The 25,026-nt window shown below is 44.7% G+C and overlaps 1 protein-coding gene across 2 annotated transcripts in view; it reads right to left on the reverse strand.

Moving 5' to 3' along the window:
* LOC117963518 (voltage-dependent calcium channel subunit alpha-2/delta-2) overlaps positions 1 to 25,026 on the reverse strand; it is a 190,642-nt gene that overhangs the window by 17,347 nt on the left and 148,269 nt on the right. For both annotated transcript variants that reach the window (XM_058988347.1, XM_058988346.1), the window contains exons 11-19: positions 24,214 to 24,372; positions 19,935 to 20,045; positions 18,130 to 18,208; positions 10,359 to 10,408; positions 5,173 to 5,262; positions 4,552 to 4,617; positions 2,337 to 2,411; positions 1,670 to 1,744; positions 334 to 405 (exon numbers count right to left, since the gene is read on the reverse strand). In XM_058988347.1, coding sequence (XP_058844330.1) covers positions 334 to 405; positions 1,670 to 1,744; positions 2,337 to 2,411; positions 4,552 to 4,617; positions 5,173 to 5,262; positions 10,359 to 10,408; positions 18,130 to 18,208; positions 19,935 to 20,045; positions 24,214 to 24,372 — 777 coding nt within the window. The remainder of the gene's footprint in view (positions 1 to 333; positions 406 to 1,669; positions 1,745 to 2,336; positions 2,412 to 4,551; positions 4,618 to 5,172; positions 5,263 to 10,358; positions 10,409 to 18,129; positions 18,209 to 19,934; positions 20,046 to 24,213; positions 24,373 to 25,026) is intronic.

Genomic DNA, 25,026 nt, shown 5'->3' on the forward strand with positions numbered 1-25,026 from the left:
TTGTGCTTTGATGTGCTCTGTACTTTCTAATATAATCTGTAAGAGCTGTAACCGATTTCCCAATCGAACGCCGAGCAGGTGAAATTGAACAGGGTTCAATACACTCACAACGGTTTATTATTCAAAAACACAAAGCTAACAAAATACGCAGAAATCTTCACACTGAATATATAAACTATAACACATATTCATTATATCAGTCTAAAGAAAGGGGACATGCAATTATTTTATTAGATTGTGACATTCCTCATCACAAAATGAACAGTAGCTATAACGTGGTAGTGAGAAGCTATCAATCAATATGTCAATATGAGACGAGCCCCATGGTCCTACCTGCTGCTTGTTCTCATCCTCAAGCTCTGCATCCAGGAGGTCCAGTGTGACCAGCTCTCCGAAGTTAATGATCTGGGAGAGAAGAGAGGGGGATCACTGTCCACCAGGACCTGCCTCCTTTCAGAGTTCACTCTCAACTCTTACCTTTGAACCGAACGGCACGTTTCCACCCCAAAACCAGAGTACAACTCAGTCTCATCTTGCTCCAATATGGAACTGATCTGCAGCATACACACATTCAGTCTGCATCACACGAAGCTGAATTATTGCCTGTCACGGGTTCTCAGGTACTATATTAATTCAGGGACATGCATTCTGTTTTAATACCTTTCCTCATCTGACCCTCATTAGGTAACTGAATTTCTCCAGCAGAGCCAGCTGGAGAGCCCGATTTCTGCCAGCAAGCCACAGTCACAACTGGGGATGTCAGTGTGGCAATGGAAATGCAGCAGACTGATTTCAAACCACTTTCAACTCAGTCCCAATGGCAGATGGAGACAAGGCTGCTCCACATTTTACAAGGTCTTTGTGCATCCTACATCTGGGCTTGGGCTTAAAAGCCTATTGGGCTTGTATGAAGGACTAGACCTGATCCATGAATTATTTGCAATGTTTTTTTTAGTTTGCTTGAAAGTCGCTCCTGAATGTGTGCCATACTTCTCTACTCTTTCTTGAATCTTTACTAGTGCCTTTTTTTTCAGAAAGAAAAAAATGTTACCAAGCCAGAAACAAACATCTTTAACATTACATTTTCTTATTCATTTTTTTTTAGAATTGTAATTGTTTATTTTATTTATTTTTTTCCCTTTCAGGAAAAAAATGCCATAAAGACATTTTAGAAAGAAATAGCTTTGAGAACCTAGCCCATTATGTACTTGTTCAAGGAACCTATCGCATCTTTTGCTAGCCTCGACGCACCCTGTCACAAGCCCTGAATAAAAGCACTTGCTCTGATTTGTTTACGGGCTGCACTCAATGTTATTGGAAAGGGAAGCGCTGGTGCCGGGTTTTGCTGATGGAAGACACTTTACTTTGTCCCCCCCCTCCTCTCCTCTTTTTATTTTCCAATTCCCTCCCTCTTTTGGCTCTCGTGATGAATGGGTCAAATTAGTTCCAGCACCTTGGCAGCTATCCGGGCTGCTCTGTTTAAAGCATTTCCCTCTTCAACATGATGGATTTTCAGACACCTTTTCTTACCCAAAACGTGCTTAATAAAAAGGATGCCTGCTTTATTATCATTAAGCAAGCAGTTGGCTGTTCTGCACACGTTCAGAGAGCTGAGTGTGGGCTCTGTGTGGAGAATGAGAGAGACCTGGGCTGAGGAATTGAACCTTACCTTGGGCCGCAGGTTAGGGTGCAGGAGCACGTAGCCATTCGGGTCAACAGCATACATGTATCCATTGGCTCCCAGCTGCAAGGAAAGAAAGAGAGAATCAAAGATAGAACCTCAGCTGTACTGGTAGCCATTGTTCTGTTGTGTTCACGATCACCATCAGCATTTTTGTTGTTACAGGCCGCTTGTCTAGGCTTTTAAATCACATTTAAAACCACCCCTGCTAGCTCTGGATCTTTTTGAATGTTATGTGACTCGTTAACATTGTGTTCTTTGGAAAAGGTGTGTTTGAAAAACTGCCTCTGCTATGCTATCTTCCCCCGTCCCCCAGGTCTTTCAGAGGACAATGCATCTCAAGTGATCTTTCCTGCTGCCGACTCCACAAAACAGTTGAGTAATAAACCCTCAGCATTGCTCATACGATGCTGCCTTGACATAGTTAAAGCAGGTCCTGGGGAATTAAATTAAGACATGGAAAGACTTTTTAATGCCAGGGTATTCATTTCAAAGACAGCATGCTTACAAGGCGGTTAGGACTGTGATATTGCAATGCTGGTCTGTCTCCAGTGTGAGGTGGAACCCATCCTATTCCTAGTCACGTGGTGAGGGAGCACACACACCGAGTCAAGAAATGATGCTCTTACTGTAACTCGATGGGCAGCTTACGTACGTTGTATTGAGGAGTCAGTTTCTTGATCTCGTTCAGAGGGATGTCCACTCCCATCACTCCGAGAAGAAGCTGGTTCTGGAAAAGAAGACCAGAGGTCAACAGGTTAACAAGCCACCTTGTGGGACTGGAACCAGAGATCAACCCTGACAGAAACAATGGAACATCCGAGCAGGACCAATTGCAGACCACAGCGGCACAACAGATTTGTTGCAGGCAATGGACCTGATGCTGTAGCACGTTGGTAATGGTATGGTACCATTGGTACTGCTATGGACAACCAGTCTGCATTTGTTCCTAATATTGCTATAGTAATAATCTGAAAATGTTACCACTGTAGCACAATTCTAGTAATGCCTCTTACCGCTGTGCCAACCATTGCCCCTCAGCACAGAATCACAGAAGCGCAACTAAATCTGCACTGGAGTGGTTGGCCATGCTGAAGGCATTTGTGTTTAATGAAATTATTATTATTATTATTATTTATTTCTTAGCAGACGCCCTTATCCAGGGCGACTTACAATTCTTACAAGATGTCACATTATACAGATATCACATTATTTTTACATACAATTACCCATTTATACAGTTGGGTTTTTACTGGAGCAATCTAGGTAAAGTACCTTGCTCAAGGGTACAACAGCAGTGTCCCCCACTGGGGATTGAACCCACAACCCTCCGGTCAAGAGTCCAGAGCCCTAACCACTACTCCACACTGCTGCCCATGAAGGATTTTGATACTGCGTTTTGCTTTTTGCTGAATACCGTCAATAAAACAGCACTATTATGAAATATAACACATGCATCAAGTTGGCTCTCTGCAAAAAGTTGTTCATTTCTATATCTGAATCATTTTCTATATTTAAGTAGTGCAAACGTTTCAGGGAAGCAAAATAGACCAGACCATTTGAAGCAGTGTAAAAAAAGATTTGTATTTAAAAATGAATTTCCTGAAACACATTACAATGACCCCCCCCCCCCCCCCCCCCCCTCTCTCTCTCTCCTGCCGCAGGCATTCCCAATTGGAATTTTATTTTAGAACATGGAACATGACCTTTCTCACTCAATACCTTTCTCCCCGGTCTGTGTAAACCAGTCACCTCTCCCAGCTGAGCAGACGCTGTGACATTTCATATCCACACTGAAATATATAGGAAACCCTGGAGGCACATGCTGAAATCAAACAATATCTCTGCCATGTGTGAGCAGCTCAACCAGACTTGATCACATTTGGAAAAAATTAAACCAATTAATAATAACAATAATTAACTAATAATTATTAGGCAACAGCTTTTTTTTCCTTCTGTAATCTTTGGACTCAAAGATTGCTCCCTGACCTTAAAATGTTGATTTACAAGACAAGCAGTTTGATACAGGGCAAGTTAGGTCATCTACTGAACCTGAAAAATGGGATTACTTGATGTCCAACTGTAACACCTTGTCCCATATTCTCATCTCTGATAGTCATTAACAGCACAATAAGAATGGGTGCTGGTTTTGTTTAAATGCGTTGCCAGTTAAAATAAAAATAAAATAGTTTCATTTGTGTTATGCTGAAAGCAATTTGCAGTGTGCATACAATCTATGTAATTACAGTTCATTGACCACAGGGGGTCAGTATTGCTCCAAGAAGAAAATGTCCAGGAAGCATGAATTTCTTCTGCAGCAGCAGGAGAGCCTTGAAGGGGAACTACAAAACTTGGCAATTCTTTTTTTTTCTGCCTCAACACTTCAAACTGTTCTGCATGTTTGGCTGAGTTTCGTAACATCTCAAACAACTGAGCCAAGCATGTCCAATGCAGTGTAATTATTTGTAATAATAGACATGCAAGATGAACTAGCTGGGCAGTGAATTGCGCTGCCTGCATGCAGATGCTTTTTTCAGACGATTAGCAAATCTGTTGCTGGACTCTGTCATAATATACAGGGTGTGCCACAAGTCAGGGATCATAGGAAATATCATATAGTACACCGGTTAGGATGTTCTCTGTTAAAATCGAGTGGCCACAGCCTGTTGACTATCTGCACCACACTTCTGAATTCGTTCCTCTTTGCATAAGTTTGAAAATAAACTCACGTTCACTTTGATTCCAAGCAGCATTTGTTCCATAACACTGACTAATCCCACAGATAGTGGGATCTAGATAGATAGATAGATAGATAGATAGATAGATAGATAGATAGATAGATAGATAGATAGATTTACTGAGTGTCTCACCTGCATGTTTCCTTCCATGGTGAGGTTGAAGACTGGCATTGTTCCGGTCACTACCAGCCCCAGACCCTGCCGAGACCCAAAACAGACTCTTGTTAATGACCCTGTTGCTGTAGAAAGAACCCCTGCTGGAGCTCAAGAGGGCGGGGCCAAATCAGCAAGTGGACAAGGCTACATTTTGGAAATGGGCAGGTTCTGCTTTTGATGTAACCATGCCCATTTCCAGTCGGCCCTTTTTCTCAATTCTGCACACCCCTACAGCTCATTGTCCTGTCCCTTTGTTGCAGATAGGTACCCTCTTAGACGGTTTACCTAATTGTGAAAACTGGACACAGTTAATCCCTCAGCCTTATTGCGTACATTTCGCTGAATGATTTTCTATCAAACCAGTTGTCCTAAAATGACTTTTAAAAAACATCCGCTGAGTGAAAGCAACTCCTGACTCCTGGCAATCAGCAACCTTCCTATTAAACACAGATGCAACTGAGATAAAGCTGTTATTACAACAGGGTTGACTGGTTGTAGTAGTTCAGTGTTGATGCACACTAAGGAACTCTTTGGTACAGAGTTGGGGACTGGGGTGGGTTAAATTGGGGAAGTTTAAACTGAAGAGCTCTCTCTTACCAAGTTGTCCTGGTAGACGTTCGTCCACTGAACCTTCTTGGCTTTCTTTCCAGCCAGGACCATGGGGCGTCCCAGGACATCCAGATACTCCTGCGGGAATACAAGACACACACACACCGCTCCCGTCAGGAACATCATCGTTATCTACAGATTGGCTTTCTCTGCACATTGACGCCTGTATGATGCCAGGCAGCACCGACTGTATTTAAGAGTCCTTTGAAACGATGGGTACAGATTAAGCAGTCTGCATGCCAAAGTGGTGCAGAAATTAAATGGAAACTCCCACACAAACAGCAACAATGGGAAGAGAGACTAACAGAAATACACCTAAAGGATTAGAATCAGAGAGAGAGAGAGGGAGGGAGGGAGGAAGACAAAGAGGGAGAGCAAGATCATTTAGTTCATATTTGCTAAAGCACACACAAATGGAAACCTTGATTACAGCATCTTCTCGCTTGCGGGGAGAACCCAGATGCTCTTTTTCTAAATTACAGCCTGTCCAAAACTCCGCGGCTGGGATCTCAACCTGCACTAAATCTTCCTGAGCATTACACCTGTTCCCTCTGAATTACACCGGCTGCCCGTGGCCTTTAGAATTGATTTTAAACACTCTTCACTTGATGCGTCGGATAATTACAGAACCAAATCACTTTACCTGGTTGGGTTGATCTTCTGCTGCAAAGCTAGCTTCTCATTCCCTATAATCCTCCGCTGCTGGCCTGCCTTCATGTCTTCTAACAAGAGGCTCTCACAGTTTATTTTTTAGGGACTTCACTGTAGAGGAGGAGTCCTGTTTGTCATCTAGCTCTCCTGTCCATTTTTAAATGTCATTTAAACACACAAACACCGCCGCCCTTTAACTCTGTATATGCTGGGTGTTTTCCCATGCCTTGTATGGTTTATTTTCTTATCATCTTTAAATACAATAAAAATACAGTAAAAGCGCAGGCTTATTTATTATATATGTATGAGGATCTGTAGATGTTTAAAATGGATCTGTCAGTGACATCTTTTTGTTTAAACCCTCCTCATCTCTAACCAGTGAGGCGCTTGAAGCCTTGTTGTTTTGCACTCCTAGTTTCATTAACTTCCCTTGAATGAGGTGCTGACGAGCATAACCTGTGCTGTTATTAGCTTACTAAACCTCATGTATACCGAACTGTGGGGAAATATTTCATTAATTTTCTGACAGGCAGACCTTTTATACGATGTGAGCAATTTTCAGCAAACTGGACCGTTCATAGTAAAAAAAACCCCAGCTCATTACATCTTGCCACTCAAGTTTTGACACATAACCCCCCCCCCCCCCCTTTCTCTGCCAAAGGAAGCTGCTTAAATCACCTGCCATGGCCACTCTAATGTATTTTAAATTGGAGCCAATTACTGGAGAAGCCCAGTAGACTGGAACACAACTGGGCTGCAGGCTTGGGATACAACAAGGGCTCAATAAAGTGTATTCAATTATTAGGGAGGGTCGTCTCTCGGAGCTCAAAGTTCATTTGCCCTGCAAGTGTTACGATGGCTTTTGTGGTTTTGGCAGTTTGTTAAAATAATAAGAAACAGTTGTCTTCTGTGTAACATTTTGTCGTTCATTCGTTCGTTCGTTTGTTCATTAATTTTTTCTCTTTCTTTCTTTCTTTCTTTCTCTTTCTTTCTTTCTTTCTTTCTTTCTTCTATACAGGTCTGGTGGTTTAGTAGCTTTATCATGTTGCATGTTTACCTTTATAAGAGAGAACCCTTAACCACTCAGAATAGTTTACCATGGTTTGCTATGTTTTTATTTTATTTAATAAACTTCACCACACCTCTCTGTACAATGCTTATCTATGCTTTACCATGATTTTGATGTGCTTTATTACACTTTTCTGTGTTTTTACTATGGGGAAGTTTTATAAGGAAAACCTCAAACTATGGAGAAAAGAGACAGCTTGACTGCATACCTGCAGCCTGCACAGCCCTATGCCAGTCAATCAATTCTTCATGAATAAGCCATAGATGAAGTGATTACTGTGGCTTGGAAAGCCATCACTGCACCGTGTTGTAGGGTCGGAGCTGGCTCTCGCTGGGCGACAGGCATGACCCTGCCTGAGCCAGCGCGGTTAGCAGAGAATAATCTCCCGGCAGCACCAGCCTCTGCACTCCACCGGGCAACTTTTCTTTTCTCATGTTTCAATTAAAACTTGAGGTTTGTAAAAAGGAGTGCGAAACCCGGCCTGATCGGCTCCTCTAACCATGTGCCTGATTGAGGGGTGTCCTGGAAAAACTCAGTTTCAGAGTCAACTCATTCTGCTTCTGCTTTTAACTGTCAAAAAGAACTGTCTGGAAAATGAGCAAAAGATGCGGTGGAAAAACCTGATAACCCACAGGACTACAGGTAGATAATTAAATGATCAATCAATTCTACAGTTAATTATATATCTACAGTATTTCTGGCAGGCACTATCAGTAACGACACTCGCGTTTCAACCTGGGTTATCTTGTGCTGTGTATATATTATAAAAGCCATTAGACAGCAACATCAGCTTACATTTATACAGCTCCTTATCATGTCATACATAAGCGACAACATCATTCATTTCTACTAGCCTGTTCTTTTTGCTGAGAGTATTTTCAAATAACGTGCTAGTATTGTCTGTATGACAAAGCGCTAATCTTTCATGTTTTCTTTTTGTTCTTGAACCAACGTTACGATCTCCTGACAGCAAGCATTTCATTTCTTGGAGCAGCATGACCAATGAAAGCCAGCCCAGCTTCCAGTTCTGCACAGCTTTACTGACCATTGCATTTCTAGCATGTTTTCATGTGCTGCGTACTGCAGTGCTGGGATGCCTGCTGTCCTTTCTTAAAAATTAAATGATGTGGGGCTCCCGAGTGGCGCATCCAGTAAAAGCACTTGCTAGTGCAGGATGCGCCCTATAGTCTGGACGTCGCAAGTTCGAATCCAGGCTATTCCTCAATTGGCCGACCGTCGTCCAGCGGGAGGGAGGGTTAGGTCGGCCAGGGTGTCCTCAGCTCACCGCGGACCAGCGACCCCTGTAGTCTGGCCGGGCGCCTGCGGGCTTGCCTGTAAGCTGCCCAGAGCTGCGTTGTCCTCCGATGCTACAGCTCTGAGGCGGCTGCACGGTGAGTCTGCAGAGTGTAAAGAAGCGGGCGGCTGACGGCACACGCTTCGGAGGACAGCGTGTGTTCATCTTCGCCCCTCCCGAGTCAGCGCAGGGGTGGTAGCGGTGAGCTGAGCCTAAAAATAATTGGGCATTTCAAATTCGGGAGAAAATAATAAAAAATAATTGGCAATGACTAAATTAAAAAAAATATATATATATTAAATGATGTGTCTAAATATTTTTTTTTGCCTGTGAATGAAATTTAAATAGATAAATGAATACACATAAAAGCCTGCTCCCCTGCTCTCCGCGCTTCGCTCTCCCAAAGTGTTTCTTCAGTACGGCTAATTAGATATGACAGGAGGAAACATTACTCTCCTCACCAGGATCAGGGGTTAATAGGCTGTCATAACGAGGAGCGCTGGGTCACAGCCCTGGAAATCTGCGCTCCTGACAGACCCCTAACCTTTCCAGGGCCTGCTGATTTGTACTTACTTTTTCCATTTTTTTAGTTTTCAATTGGAATTTGACCGGGATTGAGAAACGGGGGATAATTCACTAGAAATGCAAAACAGATGAGAGCAGGCCTAATCAGACATAGACACAGGCCATTATAGCTCCAGTCTTTTATCCAAGCTGAATATTATTATGCAAGGGCTTTTTCATTCATTTCAAATTACTAGGATTGGTTTATACACGACTTGTGCAAATGTGTTTTGTAATAAATCTATGAAATATGATGCATTAGTTGATTACATTTAGCTTTTCTTAATTATGTGGTAAATGTGGCATTTTTTAAATATTAGGATTTTATCCTAATATTAAGATTCAGAAATGTGGTTTGCTTGTTTGTTTTTTAAGTGCATTTGCAGGTTTTCATTTTTCCGGCTGGCACGCCTTCCCCCCAGTTTTGAGCAGTGTTCCATCTGCACTCTTAATTTCATGCTTCTCTTTCCTAATTTCACCCCCACTTATTCCAGCGCACGCTTCACTGGGATGTGATGGGGGGGGCAACCTGTCTGTTTTCAGTGAAATGGAACAAAGAGTAGTTAGAAATGAGCTGCTGTAATACAACCCAGCAGGGGGCTCAAGCTGCTCTGCCAGTCTGGGATCACAGAGTTCAAAAAAACACCTGGCTACCACTGGGTGGAGACCTCCTCCCTGCATGGTCTGGCAAGCAAGCCTGCATCGTCGGAGGACAATCCCATCGCTCCCCAACGCACGCGGTCACCGGCCGATGGGATAGGTGACCCCCGACAGCCTGTCACAGCTCGTATCCAGTGAGGGGTGCAAGAGGAAGGGTGTGTTGTAATGTGCTGGTGCGTGCATGTGCTAGAGTGTCACAGTGTGTGCGAGGAGACTGTGACCCCTCCTCTCCTCTCCATCTCGATAGCCTCCCCAATCCAGAGCAGCCTTGAGCTGCTACGCGCTCCTTAAATTGTGGGAGAGCCTTTCCGAGTTTGGAGAATGGCTGATTAGAGAAGGAGCTGAATTAATTAGCTGCCTTTTAGTCTCTCTCTCTCTCTCTCTCTCTCTCTCTCTCTCTCTCTCTCTCTCTCTCTCTCTCTCTCTCTCCTTTCTTTGGCTGTGTTCTCTGCTAAGTGAGGCTGTGGAAAATCAGGCTGCAATCACAGAGAAGGGGGCTTTGCGCTTTCTAATTACCTCCCCTGGTCAGCTCTGATTGCATTTGCTATGCAAAGGCTTCAAGCTTCAACAACTCCCCATCTGAGATCAGGCTGGAGAGTTTGCAGTAATGGATCCGGGGATGTGTGTGCGTGCGTGTCTTACACAAGTGCACGTCTCCGTGGTCTTATGTGTGAGCAAACCATGTGAAAAACAACTGCAGGGGGAGTGGAGTGAGCCGGCAGTTCAGCTGTACTCTTACTATTAGTTATAAAGGCAGGACTCTCAAATTTTCTAAGCTTCTGAGCAGTTTAAAGGACAGTCCAACCCAATATATTTAATGACCAGTCAGACCTGGCTTTTGTTGATGCAGTCTTCACATTCTGCATTAGCTCAGTACTAGCTATCTGCGGTCTGATATTTGCAAGTGCAATTGAACAGTATAGATGGCAGGCTCACCTGGGTGTTGATTCGAATAGCACCCATTGAAGGAATCTCATAGTAGTAACCTGCGGAAGACAAAAGGGGGGGGGGGTCAGTCAAGCTGCACATTATCTACACCCAACAATAATACATGTACAATGAACATACTCACGTTTAAGTGCATCTAGGTATTTTGAATGTGTCCCACCATTGGGGTTTGGATACATATGAATTCATAGCTTTAAAACGTTCAACCTATAAGATATACTTAAAATAACACTTGACATATTTTTGGAGCAGTTTGTCCAAACCAATCCGCTGTATGGATTCTCTTAGTAACTGATGCCATCAAGGCAGGTACAAGGAATCCCAGTTTTGAAAGAAACATTTTCAAAAGGGTTGTAACAGGAGTGCCCAGAGTCTTGCTCCAGGTACACCACAGCCTGCTCGGAGGGGTTGATACCTTGACAGATGAGGCCTCAGCTCAACTCCTGCCATTTGAGCCACTTACAAGACTTTGGAAACCTGAGATGGACTTGCACTCCTGGCTTGATTTGTTAAAAGTTCTATCAGGTCACCTCGAAGTCTCCTCTCCTGAACTGAAGGAATCAGGCTGTGTTTTCAATGCAGGTGCAGATAGGCTTTCTCTGCAGAGGTACAGTACAGTCCAGTGCTTGAGATCACTAACAGAGATGTTCTCTAAAGGTCCTTGGAAGTGCTGCTTGTAAAGGACGCTGTGGCTTGCTCGCACAGCTCTCAATACATCACCAAGTAAGATTTCTCCTGAATATAAGCACAGACGTCAGCCGTCGGCCTCCACTGCCCTTGTGTTTTGTGTGCTACGGTGAGGACGTCTGGAAATCAGAGTCTGAAATCAGGGGTATTGTCACAATTCTGAATTTCTGAAATAAGTGTTTTAAAAGCAGGCTCTGTGATATTAGATCTAATCTGTTCACATAACTTCTTCTTGGCCATGTTCCATTTAAATCACTTTGCTGTTTCGACATTCAGCCAAAATAAATAACAATAAAAAGCAACTACTGCTTTAAATGTTATTCAAATGGAACTGAGGCATTTATAAGAAACCTTATAATTACCTTATAGCATGATTTACATTTGTAAGATGGGTAACACTTTCCATTAAGTGTCTCTAATTACTGTGTATTTACACAGCAGTTACTTCGTAAATGCATGTGTACTTACACATCATTACAATGTTATTATGCATAGTTACAATGCACTTAATGTGTAAATCTTTTTACACTATATAACCCTGACCCAAACCCAAACCCAGACCCTTTTCTGATACAATTACTTACATATATTGTGCAAAAAGATTACACATTGAACTAAAGTGTGCCGTGAATTCTCGTCCCTTGTTATGTACTGGAAGTGTTATCCAGACAGTTTTCTGCACAGAGCAGCTGTATACAGATGTATAGTGCCGTGGTGTGTTGCTATGAATCAGACTGGCGAGCAGTGGCTCAGCAGTAGAACAAACACTCATTTGTAGGGGTTCAGACGTCCCCCAACACGAGCACACAGGCTAATTCATCAGGAAGAGAAAAACATGAAGCTTAGAAAAGTCACTTTTGCCAAAAGCAATCGCATAGTGAGCACACAGTAAAAAAATATCTGCATAAAATCAAGAGGTTATCGGATTATAACCAAAAGCTTGGTGAAAATCTAAATGAAGACAGTTCTGTAGTATTGTGCTTACCATATAGGGTGTGACAGGCTGCCAGACAGAAGAACGGATGCAAAGACACGATCAGCACGTATGTTTCCCCTGTTTTTCAATGAACACCCTAAAAATGTACTGATGAGGAAAGAAACTTGGGGACACCCGACTGATACACTGCCGTTAGGGAGTCTGCCCGCTGTCGGTGAGATGAGAGGAGGTTAAAAGCTCTAAAAGGACGAATGCAGACGAGCCCGGCTCTTTTGCATGGTGGTAAAGAGGCTCGCTTGCAGAGCGTGGGGTCGCCGGTTCATGCCCCGCCTCCGTCCCGTTACCCCAGCAACAAGATTCTCGTACTACCACCACTTGCCACAGAGGGTGCTGTTATCTCCAGCCTACAAGTCGAATCGCCCTGCTCAAATGAGCACTGCCCAGCAATATAAAGCAGCTTATTTAAAAAGCAATTTTATTTTGGTATGGTTTGTTTATTTTCTGCAGATTTAAGAAAAGGGATAAGCAGGCCTTCATATGAATCGGAAGATACTCGGTCATTATGTACAAAAACAATTGCCTTATTTAATTAATTCCAACTTTACAACAAGCTAAGTTTTTGACAATTTAATTAGGAACCGTTCGAACATCACATTGGGTGGAATGCTTCAGCACAGCACCTGAATAATGAAAACTCACTGTGTAAAACAGAGGCATCATTAAAATAAAGCCAAATGAAGCTCGTCTTGAAGAGATGCTACACAAAACACAGCCGAGTGCGAATTAGTGAGAGACTTCTTTTCACACTGGTACCTGTTGTAATAATTACTGCATTCATACATTATCAAATGATATTTCATTGTCAGTGCCTGGTCATGAACCACCGGGGAATATTCTCTAAATTATCGGGTCATTACAAATCTGACAGGAAAGCGTAAGGTGAAGGTAAATAAAGGTTGTGATATTTTTAGACACAATAGAGAAGATTTATCAAGGCCTTTACACCAGACTGCAAAACAATGTTACAAAACTAGCAATAAAATGGTGCAGACATGGCTGTCTGGAGTGGTTTCTTATTTTACTTTTGTAATATTTACAGTTTTATTTTCCTTTCACAAAAATTGTGCGAATTGCCTTTTCATGCAAAAATTTTCATCAATCTGTCTCACTCAGTCTGATTCACTACATTGTTATTTCAGCGTCGATAAACTGTAATAATGTATCAGTGCATAGCGGGGAATGAATCAGCATGCTGAATTATAGATATATTAATGCTTTGCAATAACAGGAAGAATCGTCAGTAGAGCACCAGATTGACTACAGAATTGCATCATACTCAATTTTTTGTATCAATGTTGTATTAGTTAACACAATAAACAAGAGACAGCTAACCCATCTTACTACAGTACAATAATGAACAACAAACACAAATAACACACATTGTTAGCACTTTACATTATACACAACCATGTAACAACACGGTAATAACTGGGTACCTACCAATAGTGTCTGCTCTTACATGGTAACTACTTGTGGAATATGGGTGTATTTGTAATTGCATCAGGTAACAGTAGTTACTATGTACACACAGGAACCACATGTTATTACATAGTTAATACAGTATAATTACATGGTTATACATGCCTACTAACCTAAAGTGATAGCAATGTTTCTCTGTGTCATTTTATTGGTATCTGTGACAAAGATGGCTGCAGGGAGGAACTCAGACCAGAGAGAAACACACAGACAGAGACGGTGGTGATGCTGAGCTGAGTGCAATGGCTGCACTCAGCGTTTATTAACAAAATAAAAAGGTTTACCAAACAGAACACAAAACAGGACACGGCACTACACGCCAAAATAAACAGACAGACAAAACGAACTACACAGACAAACACGGTGAGCTTCTTTTACTATTATTACTTTTAAATACCCTCCGTCTCCTAACCCGTTCTCCACTCACCGAACACCAACCCCGAGTGAGTGAAAACATGCAGCTTTTATGCAGTTGTACCGAGATTCGATTGCTAGTCAATCATTCAATTGGAATCTCGGTACAACTGCACGTGAATTAATTAAAGTGCAATTCCCCGTGCTCACATATTACTTTTTACTTGCACGTGATGTGATGTGCCATCCCCGTGCCTAAATACAAATATACAATTTACACACACGTGAAACACAGACCGCTTATATCCCGTGTACCAATGCCTATACACCAACATTTACACACAACACGTAACATATAACACACACAGGGGGGGCACTTTGCCACATATACCCCCCCTTGTGCAACGCACACATGGCCTCAACGGCCACCTCCCCCCTTAAATACCCAGCAGTCCAGGCAAAAGTCTCGGGCTGGGACGGGAGGCTTCAGTGGGCCCATGGCTGGAAATGCTGTCAGCTCCCCTGCCGGTAGTGGCACGGCTGACAGCATGCTGGTCCCGTCCTGCAGCGAAAAAGCTGCGGGGGCAGGTGGTCCCCCGACCTCCCCCTTCTTCATAGCCGGCAGCTCCCTCCTGTGGGGCTCCGGCCACAAGAACTCCTGCAGCGAAACTGCTGCTGGGGAAAGTGGTCTCCAGACCTCCTCCCCCTTCTTTGTGGCCGGCAGCTCCCCTTTCTGGGGCTCCGGCCACCGTACTCCCTGCGGAGGTACGGGCAGCAGAGGCAGCTCCAGCTCCTCTGCTCCTGGCGGTGGTGGAGGCAGAGGCAGCTCCAGCTCCTCTGCTCCTGGCGGTGGTGGAGGCAGAGGCAGCTCCAGCTCCTCTGCTCCTGGCGGTGGTGGAGGCAGAGGCAGCTCCAGCTCCTCTGCTCCTTGCGGTGGTGGTGGCGGAGGCAGAGGCAGCTCCTGCTCCTCTGCTCCTGGAGATGGTGGAGGCAGAGGCAGCTCCTGCTCCTCTGCTCCTTGCGGTGGTGGTGGCGGAGGCAGCGGCAGCTCCTGCTCCTCTGCTCCTTGCGGTGGTGGAGGCAGAGGCAGCTCCAGCTCCTCTGCTCCTGGCGGTGGTGGAGGCAGAGGCAGCTCCAGCTCCTCTGCTCCTGGCGGTGGTGGAGGCAGAGGCAGCTCCTGCTCCTCTGCTCCTTGCAGTGGTGGTGGCGGAGGCAGCGGCAGCTCCTGCTCCTCTGCTCCTTGCGGTGGTGGTGGCGGAGGCAGAGGCAGCTCCTGCTCCTCTGCTCCTGGAGATGGTGGAGGCAGAGGCAGCTCCTGCTCCTCTCCCTCGGGTGGTGGAGGCAGAGGCAGCTCCTGCTCCTCTCCCTCGGGTGGTGGAGGCAGAGGCAGCTCCTGCTCCTCTCCCTCGGGTGGTGGTGGAGGCAGAGGCAGCTCCTGCTCCTCTCCCTCGGGTGGTGGTGGAGGCAGAGGCAGCTCCTGCTCCTCTCCCTCGGGTGGTGGAGGCAGAGGCAGCTCCTGCGCCTCTCCCTCGGGTGGTGGAGGCAGAGGCAGCTCCTGCTCCTCTCCCTCGGGTGGTGGTGGAGGCAGAGGCAGCTCCTGCTCCTCTCCCTCGGGTGGTGGTGGAGGCAGAGGCAGCTCCTGCTCCTCTCCCTCGGGTGGTGGTGGAGGCGCTGCCGGCTCCTCCGACAGCGGGGGTAGGGCTGGTGGCGCTGCCGGCTCCTCCGACAGCGGGGGTAGAGCTGGTGGCGGGCGTCTCCGCTGGGCTCCCTTCAGCAGCAAAAACAGCGGCTGCTGTGGAGCCTGAGCTTCACGCCCTCGTCCCTCCCAAAAAAAAATAGGGGTTTGGGCCTTCAGCTCCTCCCCTCCGGACACAGGACGCACCGACTCCTCCCTCTCGGGCCGTGGACGCACCGACTCCTCCCTCTCGGGCCGTGGACGCACCGACTCCTCCCTCTCGGGCCGTGGACGCACCGACTCCTCCCTTTTGGGACGTGGACGCACCGACTCCTCCCTCTTGGGACGTGGACGCACCGACTCCTCCCTCTTGGGACGTGGACGCACCGACTCCTCCCTCTTGGGCTGTGGACGTTCGGGCTCCCCCCACTCGGGCTGTGGACATTCGGGCTCCCCCCACTTAGGCGCAGGACGTTCGGGCTCCTCCCACTCAGGCGCAGGACGTTCGGGCTCCTCCCACTCAGGCGCAGGACGTTCGGGCTCCTCCCACTCAGGCGCAGGACGTTCAGGCTCCTCCCACTCAGGCGCAGGACGTTCGGGCTCCTCCTCCCCTGGCTCCTGCTCTGGGCAGTCCTCGTCCTCATGCCCATATGCAATGCACATGGTGCACCACCTTGGCTCCCTCTGCTTCCTCCTCATTTTTCCCCCTCTCTGCCTCCTTCTGCTCACCTTCCTCCTTTGGGCTGGTTCCTCCTCCTCTTCCTGGAAGGGGCAGACAGCCACCGTGTGCCCATACACCCCGCAGGCAAGGCACCAACCTTGGTCCTCCAACCTGCCGAGGAGATCCTCCAGCTCACTGCAGCCGTCTCTCCAGTTCCAGCCTTCCATTTTTTTTTTTTTTTTTTTTTTTTATTTACTTTTCCACAAAAAAAAAAACTGCGGTTCCCGCTCTGGCCTGAGCCCTGGAGGCGCTGTTGTCCCGGTTCTGACACCACGTGTGACAAAGATGGCTGCAGGGAGGAACTCAGACCAGAGAGAAACACACAGACAGAGACGGTGGTGATGCTGAGCTGAGTGCAATGGCTGCACTCAGCGTTTATTAACAAAATAAAAAGGTTTACCAAACAGAACACAAAACAGGACACGGCACTACACGCCAAAATAAACAGACAGACAAAACGAACTACACAGACAAACACGGTGAGCTTCTTTTACTATTATTACTTTTAAATACCCTCCGTCTCCTAACCCGTTCTCCACTCACCGAACACCAACCCCGAGTGAGTGAAAACATGCAGCTTTTATGCAGTTGTACCGAGATTCGATTGCTAGTCAATCATTCAATTGGAATCTCGGTACAACTGCACGTGAATTAATTAAAGTGCAATTCCCCGTGCTCACATATTACTTTTTACTTGCACGTGATGTGATGTGCCATCCCCGTGCCTAAATACAAATATACAATTTACACACACGTGAAACACAGACCGCTTATATCCCGTGTACCAATGCCTATACACCAACATTTACACACAACACGTAACATATAACACACACAGGGGGGGCACTTTGCCACAGTATCCCACTGCTAGAATCTTTCTGCTAACTTTCATGCATTCATTCATTTGCAGTGCATATTCATATTTCCCACAGGAATGGCGCATGGTGTGTCCAAATGCCTTCCTGTACTTAATTCAACCAGCGCACAGCCCTTCTCTGATTGCCACTCTGGCTATGGGCAGTGAAGGGTTGACTGTGGTTCAGAGTGTGATTTGCCAGTTGGAACCAAGACTCAATCGCGACTTGGTGGTTTCCACACAGACAGCTTGACAGATCATTGTTTATACAGGCGTGGGTCCATGCGGCGCTGTAAAAACCCTCCACTCAGGACACAAAATATCTGGTTTGATTGAGCTGCTCAATGAAAGGAAAAGCAAGTGGCTTCTGTCCACTCCAGCTGCACCTTGTGAAAATCGAGCTTGTAAGGAGGCATTCTGTAATTCATTATCTTGAAAGGGGAAACAAAATAAAAGCATGTGTCCTTTACTGGTCCGGGACACATGCTGCTCAGTGTCAATAGAATTTACTCTTAGAATTCGGCCTGGAATGCATCCTATTTGGCACAGTGCATGTCCATTTCCTTTGAGAATTCTAGAACGCTGCCAGAGAAGTGTCCATTCCAAAGAATACCAGAACCCACTGCCAGGGGTCGCTCTTTTGCAACTTTCTATCTGGTCAGCAAAAAGGTGTAAAAGACCTGAAGTTTCATATGACAAGGTATCAATCAAACTTGTTTTGAGCAGTACTATGGTACCAGAGCAATAACCACAGCAAAGCCTTATCACAGTCCTGTTCTGGCAGAACTGTTTTGCTTGGATTAGCAAAAGTTGAACTTTCTCAAGTCTGGGTTTCAACTGCAAACACTATCAAATCGGTGGATTGATTAACTTCCTCAGCTGGCACACTTACTCATGGTAATGCTGCCTAATGTCTGTGCTGAGCAGTCAATTACAGATTCCTCAAAGTGTGCTGTTGCTAAGGGCAGCTTGTTGCTAAGGGTGACGGGTTACCTTTGTTGGCGCAGGCCATCCACTGCAGGGGGGTGACGTCATAGTTGTGCTGTCCCACTGAGAAGGTGAAGACTCGCACCTGGAATACACAGACAGACAGACAGAGAGAAGGTGGGACTAGCAAGTACTTAAAGGCAGCTATTCAATAATGGGAAAACAAGGAAAGCTGTCCTCCCTCACATTTACTATTGCGTGCCAATCAATGGCAATTGAGTTCTGCAATGCGGATTCAGGAGGAATGTGGGAGAAGCCGGATCAGCTCGGATTGGCGGTCAATCCGTGGTCGGAAAAAAGATAGAATACAGTTTGTGTGGACCAGCATGAATGAGAGAGCTGCTCTATAGAGTTGCATTAGGGTTGAAAGATGAGCTGATCAAGCAGTGGAAGTGTCACTGTATGAGTAGAAACTGCCAGGCTCTCTGTGCTTGATGAAGATGCTTGCAATGTCAATGTCACCGTAGCCCCACCACACAATATGGAGAGATTACATTTTAAGGACCCAGCTACTCCAGCGCTGATACAATACAGGCACCATTTGGTTTCAAAGAGAGATTTATTGCCTGTTTCTCAGGTCAAGGTGAGCAAGCGATATGGCGAGTCGGTGACAGGGTATTAAAACGCTTCATTAGGGACACTGTGATTTATACCTAGTATAGACACATCATGAGAAAGCGGCCCTGTCAACGAGCAAGGGAGAATTTACACAGGGAAAAACAGACCTGTAAACGGTGCCTTATAATTCGGTCTTTGACTTCCAGAACTTTATTGGCCAGACTATTAAACTTTAAGTGCCCCACTGCCCTTCTGAATCACAAGGACGGGAGCCTTAGTTTCTTAGCCTCTCACCTGTCACAGGCACTAAATGTATACCTGTGGTGCACCTACTCTATTTATAGACTGACAGACAGACAGAAGTCTACATTTGAAAGCTCACAATCTTTGACGCTCTTGTGTGCTGGGCATGGGAGACCCCTCCACTCCCCCCTCTCTATCTATCTCTATCTATCTCTCTCACATGCACACTGCACACTCTTTTCATTTTCAATCTGTTTCTCCTCCATTAGTTCTCTTCTTCATGCTCATTAAGTGGAGTTATGGCAGGGAGAGAGAGGTACTGTGTAGGGGTGGGGAGAAAAAGAGGGAGAGGGCGACAAAGGAAGGAGGGAGAGATGGAGATGGGCAGACCAGGAGGGGGGTTTGGGAAGAGACAAAGAGAGAGATAGGAAACAGACATGCAACATCCTGTCCTGTGCACACTACCAGCTCAGATGATTAAGTGTCTAATTAAGTATCGGATCAGAGCAACTAGCACATGCGGCCAGTCTTGCAGCACCAGGATCTGCAAAGGGAGAGCGTAACAGGGAGAGGGAGAGGAGTGAAGCTGGCAGCAGAGTGACTTGTGTAACTCTATAATTACTTTATGACATGCCTTACACATTTACATTTGTAAGATGGGTAGCACTTTACATGAAGTGTCTCTAATTACTTTGTATTTGCATTGTAGTTACTTAGTAAATACATGTGTACTGACACATAACTGCAATGTTATTATGCATAGTTACAATGTACTTAATGGGTAAATCGTTTGCAGGATATACTGTATAAAAGTACACAATTGTATCAGAAATGGGTTCGGGTTAGGTTTATATCATGCCAAAAGATCTACACATTACGTACATTGCAACAATGCATACTAACATAGTCATTATGTGTAAGTACACATGTATTTACTGCGGAAAGTCTATGTCAGTAATTAGAGACACACTGTAAAGTGTTATCGTTTATTTTATTTTCACAGGACTCACCGTTTTGTTGGGCCAGTTGTACTTCTCGAAGACGTCCTGAACACGATCCTCTCCGCCGTCGGTGAACATCATGATGATCTTGTTGCAGTTCGCCCGGGGGGCGCTGGACCTCTGTGAGGACACAGAAACTTTACAGCAGGGGAGGATGAAAGGGGGAATCTCCGGGAGGTTTAAATGAGGAACTTTCACTGCTTCCATGTTTGGAATAGTATTGTTGCAAAAGGATTCATTGTAAAAGAAAACCATTCCAAAACAACTTTTGTGTATCATCTTATTGTCATGTTGACTCTTTCCCTTTAAGAACAAACCAATTAACTAATTGTAATAATCATCTATTCATTTAAAATGAAGAAATAAATAAGTTCCAGTGTTTGTAGAAGATGTGAAGTGAGTGTTGGGCGTCTTCTTGTAACATGTAATAGTTCTCTTTGACCAAAGCACCCGACGTGAATGCTGTGAACCAAGATTCCAAGCATTCTCTGGAGTTGAGCAAGCTCTCTGATAATGCATTGAGGGTGAAAGGGGGAACACAATCGTAACAAAGCACAGAAAAGGCGACTTACAGAGACTAGGGTGTGTGAACTATGCATCAGCTGCAGAGTCGCGTACAACTACGTCTCACCCGAAAGACGGAGCACAAGGAGGTTAAGTGATTTGCTCAGGGTCACACAATGAGTCAGTGGCTGAGGTGGGATTTGAACCGGGGACCTCCTGGTTTCAAGCCCTTTTCTTTAACCACTGGACCACACAACCTCCTGTGTGGTCCAATGGTTAAAGCCTCCTTATTACACTCTGCTATGCTTTCCCTATTACACTTTGTTATGCTTTCACTATGCTTTATTACACTTTGCTATGTTTTTATAAGGGTATTCACTGAAGCTCAGTTTACTATCCTATAGTTTGTAGGGTGCTCTTGCCTGCAAGACTTAATCTTGAGCCTAATTTACCAGCACTCAATGCAGACTTAATGTCTTACTGGAAACAGCGTGGTCTAATGCAGGCTCTATTCCTGTCTCTGATGTCACATAGTGACAGCCATTAGTGTGTAATGCAGTGTGGTCAGCAGCTGCTGCTGCAAGGCTTTTCAATGCCTGGCTCTACACCTAGCCAACCTGAGCAATCATTTCACTGCTGACAACTGGTCTGCTAGGCTGTATTGTTTCAGTGCATCACCTATGTATCATTTATAACATTAACAGCTTACACGGAGCAGCTCAGAGACTGCAGTGCGGAAGGTACTGGGTTAACACATTAAGTACCAAATACATTTTTCTTTGAAAAAATCAGAAGACAAGCTGCATTTATGTAATTTTATAGAATCTAGATCAATATTTCTTCACAGAAAAATTGTAAATCCTTTGTTTCAGCTACAAACTGCTGCATCCTATTATGATGACAGTCAAGTTAGACATGCCTGTAATCAGTCCGGTGGAATTTCACGCTGGCTATGAAGCTCAACACATAGAAAACGGAGTTCAGTGTGGGCAGGAAAAAACACCAAGAAACGTATCATTTTAAGCATCAGTTTCTTATTTTATATTGAGTCATAAAAGCATCTGAAGGTCTGAATCTGTAGAACTAACAGTTACATTTAGACTTAACATTTGCGATGAACACAGTTATAGTAAGTTATCAAACTTTTTTATTAAAAATTACAAAGTAGCCAGGCTGGGGTTACTAACTAAAAGGAGAACAGGATACCATTTTCACATTCTGCTTATAGTCCTGCTAGTGATTCCTTTGGGCAATACAGTAGTATTATGGTAATAGAATCCCAATGGTGTTTTCTAAGTGCTCTGTTTGTGGGTCTGAGCAGCTCACTTCAATCTCAGCTCCCCAGATCTCTGCCTGGGGGCTGTTCAAGATTCCACATATTTTATTTCATCGCCCGCATATGTATGTATGTATGTATGTATGCATGTTAGCCCCGTTCGACGAAGCCAAGAAGCAGGTGGAGGCTGGGGAAGAGGAGGGGATCTGGATCATAGCGGGGGTGTAATGGACTGAGACAAGTATAAATCCCATCCTTACCGATCACTGGACCTATTGTTTATCGAAGGACAAATAAGATACCAGCGACTCAACTGAATGATTTGTTCTGAGTATTGAAAGCACCTAAAATATGCTTGATTTAATCCAAGGTTAAAAGTGAGTTCCCTGCCTGAACCAACACTTTGCTTAATGAGTCGTTGAAATTTGATTTTAATTGCATTCATAATTTCTTTTTTTTTCCATAGCATACAGGGTCACTGATAAACATCTGTTGTAATTGCGTTTATTGGGATTGCAACATTACAGTGCCACAAGCTGGACTAAAGTGGACCAGACACACACTGATGTGTATGTTGAATCCAAATCCAAATCTGCTTCTGTCTAGCCACTTTACTTCAATATGGTAACTTAACCCCCAAGAGCAACAGCTGCTGGGTATTTGCTGGTCCAGCCCTATCCTGGAGCATTGGTGTCTGAGGCTCTCTCCTGGGGTTGAGGGAGCCTGATCAATTACCTGTCTGTTGATACTAGCGGCACGTATTGTATCTAAACAATAGCGTTCAATGCAGAATGTAATGTGGGTATGTGGAACTAATACACGGTAAACATTGTTCAAATTTGAAACATGGTCTGGTCTCATCCTTGTAGCGTAAAAAGGCAGTTCATTCCATGTGTACCTGAAATATAAAACCTCACGAATGAATAACCAGTGTGTTTTTGTTTGTACCATTGTGACATCACTAGTCAAAAACTAGTCAAAAACTTTACCAGTGTGGTACCATTCTATCAATGGCTCCTCAAGTGGATGCTGACCTTGCCTCTCAGGACAGAACCATTGTTTGTTGGTGTCATTGAACTTTAAAAAAAGTTAGCTAAAACCTTGGGCTCTCCAGGCTACAAGTAAGAGACCGCCAACATAACTCTCTTTGTATTCAAACCCAGGCATGCGGAAGTGAAAGAATGGTGCATTATTAACTATGCCACCTACTGCACTAAACACAAGGAAGGATCTGGAGAACTCTCTTATTATCAGATAAAACTTCAGCAGTTGCAGTACTGTACTTATCCCTTCAAGAGAGAGAGAAGAAAAACAGCTGGAGAGCTTTATTCTCTGTAACAGTCAGCAATTAAATGCAATAAACGTGTTTTAAAACAGGAGCGAGCAAGAGAGGACCAATGAACTGTTTCAATAATAATAATATAAAACCCAATTAACGTGGAAATGGGAATCCTTTGGTGAAGAAAAACTACAGAATAAAGGAGGAGGGTGAAGGTTTAAATTTGAATGTTAATCGATTTCATTGAGGCCAGATATGAACTTGAGGGGGGGGGGGGGGGGCTAGTCACATAAAAGAAAGCAGCAAATTGGAGTCTGAAAAGCTGTGGCTAAAATAATATTGAGTTACAGAAAAAAATAAATGTTATCAGTGTGATTAACTGAAGCCACCAGGGGTTATAAAACTCTCCCCACATCACTGCAGCTCATCCGTGTCAGGCAGAAGCTTTTTAATGGTGAGCTGGGATTGTCTATCCCACCAGAACGATCATGTGTGTGTGTGGGGGGGGGGGGGGCTGCCCCATTCTAAAACACCACATTTACATTGTACTGTTAACACCCGTAACTACACTCAACGGCAGAATGCAGTATGTAGGGTTAAAGAGACTTGGAAAAAGCCTTTTCTCATTGTATGCACCAAGTGTTGAGAGATCAAGCATAGAACAAGTCTTTCATACAGTAATCTAACTTGCATTAATCGAAATCCAAAGACAGAATGACCTGATAAATCGTTCCAAATTACACTGCGACGCTAAGCAGACACAGATCTAAGAGTAATTCTCCAAATTCAGAGGCTTAATTTAGGATTAAAACATACTGTACTTTCTTCCACCTGATTATATATATATATATATATATAACAGAATCCTCGTACCCGTGGAGTGCTGTGGTTGTAACTACAGTACTTCGTGACGGTTTGTCTGCTGAATGTGACTTGAATATTACTGCACAGTATCTTTGTAGTTTACAGTATTTCTCCAGCTCCTGGCACCTCATTGTATTTTTGCACGGTATTTTTGCAGTTTTCTCCATGCTTTTTCCATGTTTATACTATCCATTTACCATAGTTTACCCTGGTTTGCCATGTTTAATGATATGCTTTACCATACCTCGATATTCTTTCCAATGCTTTCCAATGCTCTACCATGCTTTCACTGTGTTTTATTACACTTTGCAAGGCTTTTACTACAGGAAACTTTTAGAAGGACCCAAGCACGAGTGCACACTTACGTTGAGCAGCTGGTTGAAGGCGAACTCTAAGCCGGTCTTGTAGTCAGTCGTGCCCTTGGCCATCATGTTCTCCACGTCTCTCTTGAACATCTTCTTGTTGTGCACGTTGGCCTGGACCAGGTGGTCGAAGCATGACACCTGCTCGGCCGTCTCGCTGAACTGCTCAGAGACAAAGACAGACAGGGGGGAACAAGGCAAGCATTACAGCCAGGTAAGGAAAGCAGAGCTCACCTGAACAGATCAACGAACACAGACAAAACGCTGACAGGCTGGTGTACACACATACCTATCAACGGAGCAATGATTGGGACTGGCAGCTGCCTACACCTTGCCAGGGAAACCGAACACCACCTCTCTTAACACGCAATGCAATCGTACTATTGAACCCCGAGCCCTCCTCTACACACACACACACACTTTCACCTCTCTTTCACCCTCTCCTGGGGGATGACGGCAGTCCAACTGCCAAACACAGCAATCGATCCGAGGGCTTTCAAATTGCAGCCACATCATGCTGCAATCTTTACCATCAATCATGTTGCATTCGTGTCCTTCGCTTCAGCATATGTACCCTGAAACCTCCCTAGGGCTGTATTTCAGTTGGAAGGTGTTTGGATATATGAGTACAGCTGGCTCTTTATTATCGTTATTCTTACTTTTATGCCAATTTACTGTTGCACTTCTGACTTATTGTTGTCAACATCCATAACTAAAACCCTTAAATGTACACTATAAAAGTTTACCACACTATTTTTGCATGGTATTTTTGTAGTTTTGTCATGCTTTTCCCATGGTTATCCTATGCATTTAGTA

This window comes from Acipenser ruthenus, chromosome 16, assembly GCF_902713425.1.
Source record: "Acipenser ruthenus chromosome 16, fAciRut3.2 maternal haplotype, whole genome shotgun sequence".
Taxonomy (NCBI): Eukaryota; Metazoa; Chordata; class Actinopteri; order Acipenseriformes; family Acipenseridae; genus Acipenser; species Acipenser ruthenus.